Raw genomic sequence first — 13665 nt, 5'->3', positions numbered from 1 at the left:
GCAGATGCCACACAACATGCCAAAATCAATTCTCATTGGAGCACTGCTGTTAACACTGCCTGAAGGAGTACCAGGAGACCATGAGCTCCCGCAACACCATAATATTATAACAGAAACAGATGACTGAATATATTACTGTATAGACTGCTATATGAAATTGCTCAGTATTAGTACTGTAAGCAGAGGTTATCATGATGGCATGTTCTCTCAAAGCAAACCAGGGAGCAAAGTTCAAAGCCACCCCATTTAGAGGTTCATCATGCTTTGCTTTGTAAACGTCTAATGACTTCAAGTTAATTAATAAAAGTATTGACGTCTGATAATTCAAATAATGATTGTGAGTATTTGCTGGTTAGGCAATATAACATAGAACAAACATAATAGCTGAAGTGAGTATTATTGTGTAAAACAAATTTAACCACTTCAACGTACACATTCAATGTACTTTTTACAAAGTCCACAAAAGCACAGTCATAGGCCTAGTAAGGTAGGCCTATCTCCTTGCTAAGACAACAAGACACAAGCCAATCCCTCTCAGCGTGCTTCCATGTAAATAATTTAGGTTCAGGTGTAAATTTCATGTTGAACTGTACAAACTAATATGATTTATTATTGGAGAATACCACAACAGCATTTCAAACACATGAGATTCACAGTTGTCAATTTTTGTTCATCTGGTTACAGTTCAAGAGAACGCACATGAAAGGAAATAACAAAAAAAGCATACAAACTTTATTTGTTCCAACAATCACCAAGTTCTCTTTACTAAGGTTGAAAAAAACCAACATCTGTTGTCTTACCACAGGCACATTTGAGCTGAAAACAGGTTAAAATTAGGTTACAGTTTACTTTTCAAGGCCAAAACTTGATTTGAGCTTTTCGCAATCAACATTAAGGAACACTTTCTGAATGAATAGAAATGAGCTGGACATGGGTTTTGGGTAATCCAGATGTAGAGCATAAACCAGGCCAATTAGAGCGAGAAAAGCATCTGGCCAGGATTGGAAGCTGTGCATCACCACTCTATCTTCGTGGATGATGGAGACTTGGTGAGGCTGAAGGGAGACTGCATCTTCATCATCAGAGAGGATAGCAGGTATGCAGACTGGACCAATGAGGACACCATGATTTCTTGACTCACGTTCCTACAGTATGACAACCGGAAGAGTGTAAAATACAGATCAACCAATGCGAAAGATGTGTTGTGATTTCTGGGTACATCAATGTTAAAAGGAGCAGTCTTAAACTCTGTAATAACCCTGAAGTGTATTAACCAACCTTGCAGGTTTTGAACACCTCTGAGTCGCTTTCAAGAAGTAGTGCTGGGAGACAATGAAGGGCATCAGTTCGCCTGACATTCACATCCCTTGATTGCTAAAAGGACACAGACAGAACATTAATAAATCAACTTGCAGAGGACAAATGGGAAAAGTATATAGGCACAGTGATTTTAAACCAATATGGCTATCCATAGGCTCAATCACTAATCGAGACACAACACCCCTTTTACTACCATTTCACCCTAAACCAATGTTATGTACACTGCAGGTAGAGTTTGGAAAAGGGTAAAAAATAATAATACATAGGGGGAGTGCCCGCACAGAACCAAGGAAACTGAGCAAATATGCAAATTAGAATGTAACAAACCATTTCATCATTCGTCTTCAGAATGGCAGAAAGCCAAAGTCCAAAGCTCCCCATCTGTCCCTGCACCTCCCGGGATAAAGCCAGCAAGCGTTCAGTGTGATGGTCTAGTGCAGAAAAGAACAATCGCTGCAGGTTCTGATTATTTATGCGATGAAACTCAGCACATATCTGTAGATTAGATATTTGATTTAAAGACACGGAATTCTTCTGTACTTAATGTGATTATACATTACCAGGCTCTTACTGAATGACTAACTCAATACCCCTCACACACCCCCTCTATTCCCTACATTTTAGACATTGTAACAGAATGTTAACACTGCCACCAGGCCAAAGCAATACCTGTGACTCTAGAAATAGTGCCGGCCATCTATTCTCCACTGTCTGTATTTCAGTACTGCTGTTCAGAATCTCCTGTCTTCTCAGGGCATCTGTCTTACCCATACAACGAATGATTACAGCCAGGTTTTTGTGTGTCTTCTTCATCTCAAGAGAAATATCAGTCCTTAGCTTTTCCAGATCTGCTTCAACGTTTGATTGAGGGAACTGTGACAGGTTGACTGGGCCACAGTAAACAGTTTGTTTAAGTGGTGATTCTGGATCTTTCCTTCTTTGGGCACTTTTTTTTACCAACCTCAGGACACCTATCTCTGCCTAGTTTCATTCTGTATTTTCCTACTTTAAACTTAAGGCCATTCTTCCATCCGTCCCACCCTTTTGGTGACCCATTGTCAGCAAGGAATGTATGTCAGTGGACTAAGGCTTTTGCAGCATCTTCAAAGTCACACTTGGATACTCATTCCTCTCATACATAGCTCTTGCCACGCCATCCAAAATCTGTTGTCTTTGGTTTCTGGTTAACACCAGTTATCTTCCAAATTGGTCATACCCTTGATTTCCCTCTCTCATTTACAATTTAAGGTCATGTGAAAAGGTTGGCACCTCAAAGTTGTCCTGGATGCTGTGAAGTTAAGTGTGGATTACTCAAGGACACCCCAGAGCTAGTCATGGCATCCTCCAATATCAAAAGCGTAATTGTGCCCATGTTTGGCAGATCATCAATGCAGGTCAGCTTGAAAAACTGTGAATCAGACTGTGAGTTTTGAAATTTAATGTCAAGGTTGCCAGATGCACGGTGTTTCCTCCGACACATTGGTGCTTGGTTGGGTTGTGTATTGGAGGACGCATGACTTTCAACCTTTGTCTCTCCTGAGCCCGTATGGGAGTTGTAGCGATGAGACAAGATAGTAGCTACTAAACAATTGGACACCACGAAATTGGGGAGAAAAGGGGTCAAATTTAAAAAAAGAAGAAAAAAAGAAAAGAAAGAGAAAACAATACATTTAAAAATCAATGAATGTATAATTATTGAGCAATTTATAACTATAGGCTACATTAAGGGCTTTCTTTCATTATTTTAGTCTCTGGCATTAGTGCGTAAAAGGCTCTGCATGGTCAATCTGTACAGTGGCCGTACAGCATTTACTGCCATGCAGTCTCCTCAGTCGTCATGGCTTTCATACACCTTGATTTAGCAAAGCAAAGCTGTTGTGAAGGAAGTTGCCAAGGAAGTGAGTTTGTGTTTTATACTGGACCTCCCGCCCCTGCCTACAGTAAACCAATCATGGCAATGAGGAGTTATACGGAGCCCTCTGCATTGTGAGTCAAGAGAGAAGAAAATAGTTGAGCGGAGGAGCGGTCCCGTGAGCATGCCCGAGTGCACAGGCCAGTCAATTGCGCAAATTAAACTTGAGAGCCTGCAAGTGTGACTTTGAGCAAGAAGAAACTCATCGTAGATTAAAAAGAAACATGTCTTAAAACCTCTCTAGGGTACGTGGGACGGTAGCGTCCCGCATGACCAACATCCAGTGAAATTGCAGTGCGCCAAATTCAAAAACAGAAATACTGATTATAAAAATTCAGAAAACATACAAGTGTAATACATAGGTTTAAAGATGAACTTCTTGTTGATCCAACCATGGTGTCAGATTTCAAAATGGCTTTACGGCGAAAGCATACCATGCAATTACCTGACAACAGCGCCCAGCAAACAAATCATTACAAACAGTAACCAGCCAAGTAGAAGAGTTACACAAGTCAGAAATAGAGATAAAATTAATCACTTACCTTTGATGATCTTCATATGTTTGCATTCAGAAGACATTCATTTACTCAATAAATGTTTGTTTTGTTCGATAAAGTCTCTCTTTATATCCAAAAACCTCAGTTTTGTTTGCGCGTTTTCTTCAGTAATCCACAGGCTCAAACAGTCACAACAAGCAGACAAAAAAATCCAAATTGTATCCGTAAAGTTCATAGAAACATGTCAAACTATGTTTATATTCAAACCTCAGGTTGTTTTTAGCTTAAATAATCAATAATATTTCACCTGGACAATAACATTGTCAATATAAAAGGTAAACAAGAAAGGTGCACTCTCGGGATTGCGCATGAAAGAGCTCTGTGTGACACTGTAGGGTCCACTCATTTAGACTGGTCTTGCTCATTTTTCAGAATACAAGCCTGAAACAATTTCTAAAGACTGTTGACATCTAGTGGAAGCTATAGGAAGTGCAATTTGAGTCCTAAATAAATGGATACTGTAATGGCATTGAATAGAAAACTACAACAACAAAAGAATCCCAGGTTTTCCCCTGCTAAATCAGTTATGTTATACTCACAGACATTGTTTTAACAGTTTTGGAAACTTTAGAGTGTTTTCTATCCAAATATATATGCAATAATCCAATAATTTTGCACGCCCAATTTTTCAGTTTTTGATTTGTTAAAAAAGTTTGAAATATCCAATAAATGTCGTTCCACTTCATGATTGTGTCCCACTTGTTGTTGATTCTTCACAAAAAAATACAGTTTTATATCTTTATGTTTGAAGCCTGAAATTTGGCAAAAGGTCGCAAAGTTCAAGGGGGCCGAATACTTTCACAAGGCACTGTATATATTTCACTGTGGCCTGATGCTGACTATCAGGCAGTGAGCAGGCTGTTACTGAGTGTGTGAGTGAGTGAGTGAATGAATGGTGAAGACGGGGAGAGCCAGAGAGCCAGGGTGTGCGTGCGTTGAGAGCACTGGTTAGGAGAGTGCTGCACAGAGACAGAGCAACAATGCATTACCAGTTGTAGGTAGGCTATTTATACTGAACGCAACATGCAATAATTTCAAAGATTTTACTGAGTTACAGTTCATATAAGGAAATCAGTCAATGGAAATAAATTCATTAGGCCGTAATCTATGGATTTCATATGACTTGGCATGGGTGCACCAATGGAAGGGCATAGGCCCACCCACTTGGCAGCCAGGCCCACCGACTGGGGGAGCCAGGCCCACCGACTGGGGAGCCAGGCCTAGCCAATCAGAATGCGTTTTCCGCACAAAAGGGCTTTATTTCAGACAGAAATACTCCTCAGCACCCCCCTCCACCCCCTCTCAGACAATCCCACAGGTGAAGAAGACAGATCTGGAGGTCCTGGGATGGCGTGGTTACACATGGTCTGCTGTTGTGAGGCAGGTTGGACATACTGCCAAATTCTCTAAAACGATGTTGGAGGCTGCTTATGGTAGAGAAATGAACATTCAGTTCTCTGGCAACAGCTCTGGTGGACATTCCTGTAGTCATCGTGTAAATTGCATGCTCCCTCAAAACATGAGACATCTGTGGCATTGTGTTGTGTGACAAAACTGCACATTTTTGGATGGATTATCTTGGCAAAGGAGAAATGGTCACTAACAGGGAAATAAACACATTTGAGAGAAATAAGATTTTTGTGTGAATGGAACATTTCTGAGATTTTGCATTTCAGCTCATGAAATAGGACCAACACTTTACATGTTGTGTTTATGTTTTTGTTCAGTGTAGATTGGTCATTATTGAGACATGCTAGAACTGATATAACGGCAACAAAGCAATGGAAAACGACTTTAGGCGCATTAGAGCTCTTTAGATAAATTCGCTCAGAGGTGGTTAAAAGTAAACTGGATTCTAATGTCGACTTTTATTATGAATAACAGTATCAAGCAAAAGGTTTTACTCATGCTGAGCGGCAGGTAGCCTAGTGGTTAGAGCGTTGTGCCAGTAACCGAAAGGTTGCTAGATTGAATCCCCGAGCTGACAAAGTAAAAATCTGTTGCTCTGCCCCTGAAAAAGGCAGTTAACCCACTGTTCTTGGGCCATCATTGTAAATAATATGTTCTTAACTGACTTGAATAGTTAAATAAAGGTAAAATAAAAAAATGAACAAAGAAATTCTCAGTTCTAGGGTCTGGAGTGCTGCGTGAGTGGAAATTTGGTGTATGTTACATGATTAACTACTCATGGTATGATTGTGATAACATACAGGAAGTGAAGTCCATTAGTTCACCAAACCTAGAATAACTCACAATCAAATGCCGACCGTATGACCTCCCAAGAGAATTCTCTTTGGTTACAGTCACAGCTGTGTATATTCCCCCTCAAGCCAATACCACGATGGCCCTCAAAGAACTTCACTGGACTTTATGCAAACTGGAAACCACATATCCTGAGGGTGCATTTATTATAGCTGGGGATTTTAACAAAGCAAATTTGAGAAAAACGTTACCGAAGTTCTATCAACACATTGACTGTAGTACTCATGCTGCTAAAACACTGGACCACTGCTACTCCAACTTCCGGGATGCCTACAAGGCCCTTCCCCGCCCTCCCTTCGGCAAATCACATCACGACTCCATTTTGCCCCTCCCTTTTTATAGACAGAAACTCAAACAGAAAGTAACTGTGCTAAGGACTATTCAACGCTGGTCTGACATATCGGAATCCACGCTTCAAGATTGTTTTGATCACGCGAACTGGGATATGTTCTGATTAGCCTCCAAGAACAACATAGACGAATACACTGATACGGTGACTAAGTTTATCAGGAAGTGTATAGGAGATGTTGTACCCACTGTGACTATTAAAACCTGCCCGAACCAGAAACTATGGATAGATAGCAGCATTTGCGCTAAACGCGAATGAAAGCACAAACCATCCCATTTAACCATGGCAAGGTGACTGGGAATATGGCCGAATACGAACAGTGTAGTTATTCCCTCCATAACGCAATTAAACAGGCAAAACATCAGTATAGAGACAAAGTGGAGTCGAAATTCAACGGCTCAGACACGAGACATACAGTGGGTCAAAAAAGTATATAGTCAGTAAAAAATTGTGCAAGTTCTTCCACTTAAAAAGATGAGAGAGGCCTGTAATTTTCATCATGGGTACACTTCAACTATGACAGACAAAATTAGATTTTTTTTCTCCAGAAAATCACATTGTAGGATTTTTAAAGAATTTATTTGCAAATTATGGTGGAAAATAAGTATTTGGTCAATAACAAAAGTTTATCTCAATACTTTGTTATATACCCTTTGTTGGCAATGACAGAGGTCAAACGTTTTCTGTAAGTCTTCACAAGGTTTTCACACACTGTTGCTGGTATTTTGGCCCATTCCTCCATGCAGATCTCCTCTAGTAAAGTGATGTTTTGGGGCTGTTGCTGGGCAACACAGACTTTCAACTCCCTCCAAAGATTTTCTATGGGGTTGAGATCTGGAGACTGGCTAGGCCACTCCAGGACCTTGAAATGCTTCTTACGAAGCCACTCCTTCATTGCCCGGTTGGTGTGTTTGGGATCATTGTCATGCTGAAAGACCCAGCCACGTTTCGTCCGCCAAACATGACGAGTTGAGTTTTTACCAAAAAGTTACATTTTGGTTTCATCTGACCATATGACATTCTCCCAATCTTCTTCTGGATCATCCAAATGCTCTCTAGCAAACTTCAGACGGGCCTGGACATGTACTGGCTTAAGCAGGGGGACAAGTCTGGCACTGCAGGATTTGAGTCCCTGGCAGCGTAGTGTGTTACTGATGGTAGGCTTTGTTACTTTGGTCCCAGCTCTCTGCAGGTCATTCACTAGGTCCCCACCGTGTGGTTCTGGGATTTTTGCTCACCGTTCTTGTGATCATTTTGACCCCACGGAGTGAGATCTTGCTTGGAGCCCCAGATCGAGGGAGATTATCAGTGGTCTTGTATGTCTTCCATTTCCTAATAATTGCTCCCACAGTTGATTTCTTCAAACCAAGCTGCTTACCTATTGCAGATTCAGTCTTCCCAGCCTGGTACACATCTACAATTTTGTTTCTGGTGTCCTTTGACAGCTCTTTGGTCTTGGCCATAGTGGAGTTTGGAGTGTGACTGTTTGAGGTTGTGGACAGGTGTCTTTTATACTGATAACAAGTTCAAACAGGTGCCATTAATACAGGTAACGAGTGGAGGACAGAGGAGCCTTTTAAAGAAGAAGTTACAGGTCTGTAAGAGCCAGAAATCTTGCTTGTTTGTAGGTGACAAAAACTTATTAACCACTATAATTTGCAAATAAATTCATTAAAAATCCTACAATGTGATTTTCTGGATTTCTTTCCTCATTTTGTCTGTCATAGTTGAAGTGTACCTATGATGAAAATTACAGGCCTCTCATCTTTTTAAGTGGGAGAACTTGCACAATTGGTGGCTGACTAAATACTTTTTTGCCCCACTGTATATGGCAGGGTCTACAGACAATCACGGACTACAAAGGGAAAACCAGCCATGTTGCGGACACCAACGTCCTGCTTCTGGACAAGGTAAACACCTTCTTTGTCCGCTTTGAGGATAACACAGTGCCACCGACGCAGACCACTACCAAGGACTGTGGGCTCTCCTTCTCAGTGGCCAACGTGAGTAAGACATTTAAGCGTGTTAACCCTCGCACCTCGCAAGGCTGCCGGGCCAGACGACGTCCCTAGACATGTCCTCAGAGCATGCGCAGACCAGCTGGATGGAGTGTTTAGGGACATATTCAATCTCTCCCTATCCCAGTCTGCTGTCCTCACTTGCTTCAATATGTCCACCATTGTTCCTGTACCCAAGAAGGCAAAGGTAACTGAACTAAATGACTATCGCCGATTCGCACTCACATGAAGTGCTTTGAGAGATTAGATAAGGATCATATGACCTCTACCTTACCTTACGTGACACCCTAGACCCACTTCAATTTGCTGTAGCATTTCGCTACACTCGCATTAACATCTGCTAACCATGTGTATGTGACAAATACAATTTGATTTGATTTGATTTGATTTACCGGCCCAAAAGATCCACAGACGATGCAATTGCCATCGCACTGCACACTGCCACTGCCCTATCCCATCTGGACAAGAGGAATGCCTACGTCAGAATGCCTACGTCAGAATGCCTACGTCAGTTCATTGACTATAGCTCAACACCATAGTACCCTCCAAGCTCATCATTAAGCTCAGGGCCCTGGGTCTGAACCCTGCCCTGTGCAACTGGTGCTGGACTTCTTGATGGGTCGCCTCCAGATGGTGAAGGTAGGAAACAACACCTCCACTTTGCTGATCCTCAACACAGGGGCACCACAAGGGTGCGTGCTCAGACCCCTCCTGTACTCCCCGTTCACTCATGACTGCGTGGCCACACATGCCTCCAACTCAATCATCAAGTTTGCAGATGACACAACAAATCACCAACAATGACGAAAGGGAGGAGGTGAGGGCCCTAGCAGCGTGGTGCCAGGAAAATAACCTCAACGTCAACAAAGCGAAGGAGCTGATTGTGGACTTCAGGAAACAGCAGAGGAAGCACGCCCCTATCCACATCGATGGGATTACTCCACTGCGGAGTGGAGAATGTGGAAAGCTTCAAGTTCCTCGGCGTACACATCACTGACAATCTGAAATGGTCCTCCCACACAGACAGATGGGTGAAGAAGGCGCAACAGCACCTCTTCAACCTCAACAGGCTGAAGAAATGTGACTTGGCTCCTAATACCCTCAGATACTTTTGCAGATGCACAATTGAGAGCAAACTGTCGGGCTGTATCAACTGCACCGCCCACAACCGCAGGGCTCTCCAGAGGGTGGTGCAGTCTACCCAACGCATCACCGGAGGCACACTGCCTGCCCTCCAGGACACCTACTGCACCCAATGTCACAGGAAGGCCAAAAAGATCATCAAGGACATTAACCACCTGACCCAGGGCCTGTTCCCCCTGCTATCATCCAGAAGGCGAGGTCAGAACAGGTGCACCAAAGCTGGGACCGAGAGACTGAAAAACAGCTTCCATCTCAAGACCATCAGACTGTTAAATAGCCATCACTAGCTGGCTACCACCCGGTTACTGAACCCTGCAATTTAGAGGCTTCTATCCTATATACATAGACATGGAATCAATGGCCACTTTAATAATGGAACACTAGTCACTTTAATAATGTTTACATACTGCTTTACTCATCTCATATGTATATAATGTATTCTATTCTACTGTATTTCAGTCAATGCCACTCTGACATTGCTCATCCTAATATTTATATATTTCTTAATTCCATTATTTTTTAGATTTGTGTATTGTTGTGAATTGTTAGATACCAATGGACTGTTGGAGTAAGGAACACAAGCATTTCGCTGCACCCGCAATAACATCTGCTAAATATGTGTATGAAACCAATAAAATTTGATTTGATGTTTTATTTGGGTCTCTCGGCGATAACGTTTAAGAACCCCTGCTCTATGCTTTCCAGTTGTATTAGTCTCACGAGGCTACAGTACAGATGCATTGCTACTGACTGTGAAAAATAACAGTGATGATATTAACTGGCAAAATGCGAGTTTTACTACAACAGGGTATTTGTTTTAGAATCGACCGATAATCTCACATAGTCACTGTAATCTCCCACCCCACTAGCGGAACTATTTTTACGGTCTACACCACATATCAGTGTAACACACAACATTGGAAGGCAGCGCTGAGCTGGAGTAGAGAAACAACACATCTAACAGAATTATATAAGTATTCAAATATATTGTCGCCAGTATATTACCGAGTTTTGTTAAGTAGTTAATCAATGTAGCTAATGGTGCTGCGATAGCTAACGTTAACCCTAAACATTTCTTAGCTAGCATAAGCTAGTTAGCTCGGAGCTAGCTAAAGTTATATTTAAAAATTGTTGGAAAGTCTGGCAACTAGGTTTCTTATAACCATGTGACTAGCTACAGTATTGTTAAATATTAATTGTCAAACAATTTGCTAACTCGACGTTAAAATATGTACATTCATTCATCTTCATTCGATTTACAAGGCGAGCGAAAATCTATGTATAAACAGTCTGAAAATAGGTTCTTCAAATGTGGTGAAAAGACAAGCCCTATCAGTGTAATTTTGGTTACTTCGGGTAGCCGAGGGAACAAATTGCTCTTTAGGTACCCATTTCAACAGGTTTCAGATTGCACATCATCACTCACGAGTAAGTAGTCCGTCATGTGTGTGTGACGTTAGCTTGCTATGTGGTGTGATATGTAAGATTTGGTAAACAAATCTTCTAATCTGATGTTTTTGCCCAATAGCAAAACAGCGAAGTCCATATGCATTGAACACTACAGGAGATGTTCTTGAAGACCCAGATGGAGATTCAAGGTATTGGTCATCATATTATGTCACCTACATAATGTTTCCATGTTTAGGCCTATATCACGACGGCGAAATAAACAACATCCCTTTGAATGGGGACTGTTAGCTTTCGAAAATCCTTCTCCGTATGTAGGATTTTCAGCCATTGCATTCGTCCGCATTTGACTCGGTGTAAACTACAATTCCGATGCTGTGTTTTAAGGTTTAGAAACGTCAATAATCATCGCTTTCGAAGCGGTTTTCGAAACGTATGCTGATATGCCCCCTATCTTTCATGTCAGCGAGAAATAATCTTTCAAATAAAAAAAGATACACTTACTTTCGTAGTTTTACACAGATCCATACACTTTGTGTGCCCCCAGTTTATGAACTACACTTCCTCCTCAGTTATCTTACACACAGGTGTTCGGAGCACACTAGATAGCCAATTTTCACAGGTGGCGGCCAAATGTCTTCCATCAACAAGCTCTGTAACATGGAGATATGGCCGTGTGGGAACACTAACCCTATAAGGTGTGTAGTAACTTTAATAAAACATAAAAAGTATTTCTCACTGATATGAAAGATACATTCCTTATGTTTCCAATATAGTACCTCAGGCAATGCTTCTTAATGCTTGTTAATGCAAGTGTTAATGCAAGTGAGCAAGTGTTTGGGCTCTCAACAAAACTCCCCTAGTCAGAAGATACTATCATCAATATGTGCTAAAGTAGTTAGCATTTATGAATGGGGTAGGGGACTGTGTGAAACTGCACCAGTGTGACAGGCTTCAGCATATTCATCATACGTTTTGTTAAGCAGTCAAGTTTTGGATATGTTCATATCAGAACAAAATTAGTCAACATTTGATTAAAACAATTGCGGCATGTGTGTTGGCTAGGGTCCTATTGGCTGGCGTACACCCAAGATGGCTAGGGTTGTATTTGTGCCTTCTTGCATATTTGTCTGTGATATTACAGCATGGGTTCATGGCAATACACCCCTTATCTGTTGTTTGGAATATGTGATTATGAAAGTCACTCTATATGTGTGTCAAATAAATGGATAGATTACATGAGCTTTTTAACCTTGTTACATCAGTGCCTTTTGTTTAACATGTGGGCTTTTAAAATGTTTGCGTTTAAATTTTCAAGTGACATTCAGATAATAAGAAATGACTGGCATGTAAAATAGTGGCCACAAGATACAGCATTTAAAAAAAAAAAAAAAAGATTTCAGTGACTTATTTAATTTAAAAGCAAGAATTTAACAAAAATACACATGGCTACAATTGATAGTTACCCAATAAAAGCTACAGGCCTATTTACATCAAGTTAGGCTTACTCTTTACCTATTTCAACCCATCTATGATATTAACATGGTAATTACTATAGTAACTTGTTGTTAATTAGTTATTTATTTGTTGTTGCATTTTAATGGAGTCCACTAACGAAAAAAACTAATGTTAACTACTATGTAATTACAAAGCAAATGTTAAATTACTTTGTAATAACATGTTCATAACATTGTTACTGGGTTAATTATAGCATTTGTACTCCAGGACAAGAGCAATGCATCGTGAAGCGTTACAACATTTTCTGTAATCAAGTCTTTGGTACAAAACTGAGATCAATTTGCTTTTTAAATATTTATTCAAGTCACTCTTAAGTGGTAATCTTGTTTAGCTTTTGTTTGTGATGTCCTTCTGTTATGCATTCTGTCCAATTGTCTGCTGCATTTTTTTCCTTTTGTTTGCGTTTTCTTTTTTTTCTGGCCCTACTCCCATTTCAGAGAACAAACTCCGTTAACTGATGAACAGTTGGTAGCAGGGTAAGACCAAGTCATTCTAAAACCACCTTTCTTTTGTTTACAACACCCTTGTCTTTATTCACTCCTTCCTTCCTGTTTTGTCTTGCATATATATATATATATATATATATATATATCCTGTGTGTGTACATATATATATACCTACGCCAACCTTAATCTCTGCAATTCCTGTTGAATTATTACAGATGGAATGATTCACTGGTCTATCTTGGTAAATCCTGCATTTCAATTAAGCCTTGTTAAATGATTGCTCCAAAACCAGCAACGTAGATTCTTCAGTTCATTCAGCGTTGGAATCCACTTCATCTGATGATATTTGATTGTTGGGAAATCAATTCTGAATAGATACATAGACTTCTTCTACATGGCTAAACCAAGCAGAGCCATAATAACGTATTTCTCAGAACAAAAAACATAGTCATGATTAAGATTGGATTAGAATCTGTCCCTTTTCGGGTTTTCTGGTGGAATAATAGCTCCTGATAATGATGATATAATTTGTATTTGATGATGGGGCCAGCTTGCAGCATGAGCTATGTAAACCAGCATGAGTCTGTCACCTCCCTTTTACAAAGCCCTCACCTTCTCTGCCAGAGGGGGCTTATTCACTGTCGTCTCTCCTCTCCAAGTACTATTTACACCAGCTCCTTTCAAACTGTGATCCATCAATCAGGTTGCAGGCTGATCCATGTGATTAACCTAA

At 40.7% G+C, this 13665-nt stretch overlaps 1 protein-coding gene and 1 long non-coding RNA gene across 4 annotated transcripts in view; one reads left to right on the top strand and one right to left on the bottom strand.

The window, feature by feature from the left end:
* Nucleotides 1-794: 794 nt before the first annotated feature.
* On the bottom strand, nt 795-11851 carry LOC112258718. The gene is made up of 4 exons (XR_002954773.2): nt 11473-11851; nt 1648-1751; nt 1279-1374; nt 795-1145 (listed from the first exon to the last, which is right to left on the bottom strand). It is a non-coding gene; the product is annotated as an uncharacterized LOC112258718 (long non-coding RNA).
* Nucleotides 10453-13665, top strand: part of LOC112258716 (GATOR complex protein NPRL3) — a 15075-nt gene continuing 11862 nt past the window's right edge. For 2 of the 3 annotated variants that reach the window (XR_002954772.2, XM_024433239.2), the window contains exons 1-3: nt 10453-10989; nt 11090-11159; nt 12924-12962. Coding sequence is in view for 2 of the 3 variants with exons in the window: in XM_024433239.2 (XP_024289007.1) it covers nt 10791-10989; nt 11090-11159; nt 12924-12962 (308 nt within the window). In the remaining variant the exon portion in view is untranslated. The remainder of the gene's footprint in view (nt 10990-11089; nt 11160-12923; nt 12963-13665) is intronic. The other variant, XM_024433242.2, reaches the window with a different exon arrangement.

This window comes from Oncorhynchus tshawytscha, linkage group LG09, assembly GCF_018296145.1.
Source record: "Oncorhynchus tshawytscha isolate Ot180627B linkage group LG09, Otsh_v2.0, whole genome shotgun sequence".
NCBI classification, from domain to species: Eukaryota; Metazoa; Chordata; class Actinopteri; order Salmoniformes; family Salmonidae; genus Oncorhynchus; species Oncorhynchus tshawytscha.
This window is presented reverse-complemented; position numbering and strand designations above follow the sequence as displayed.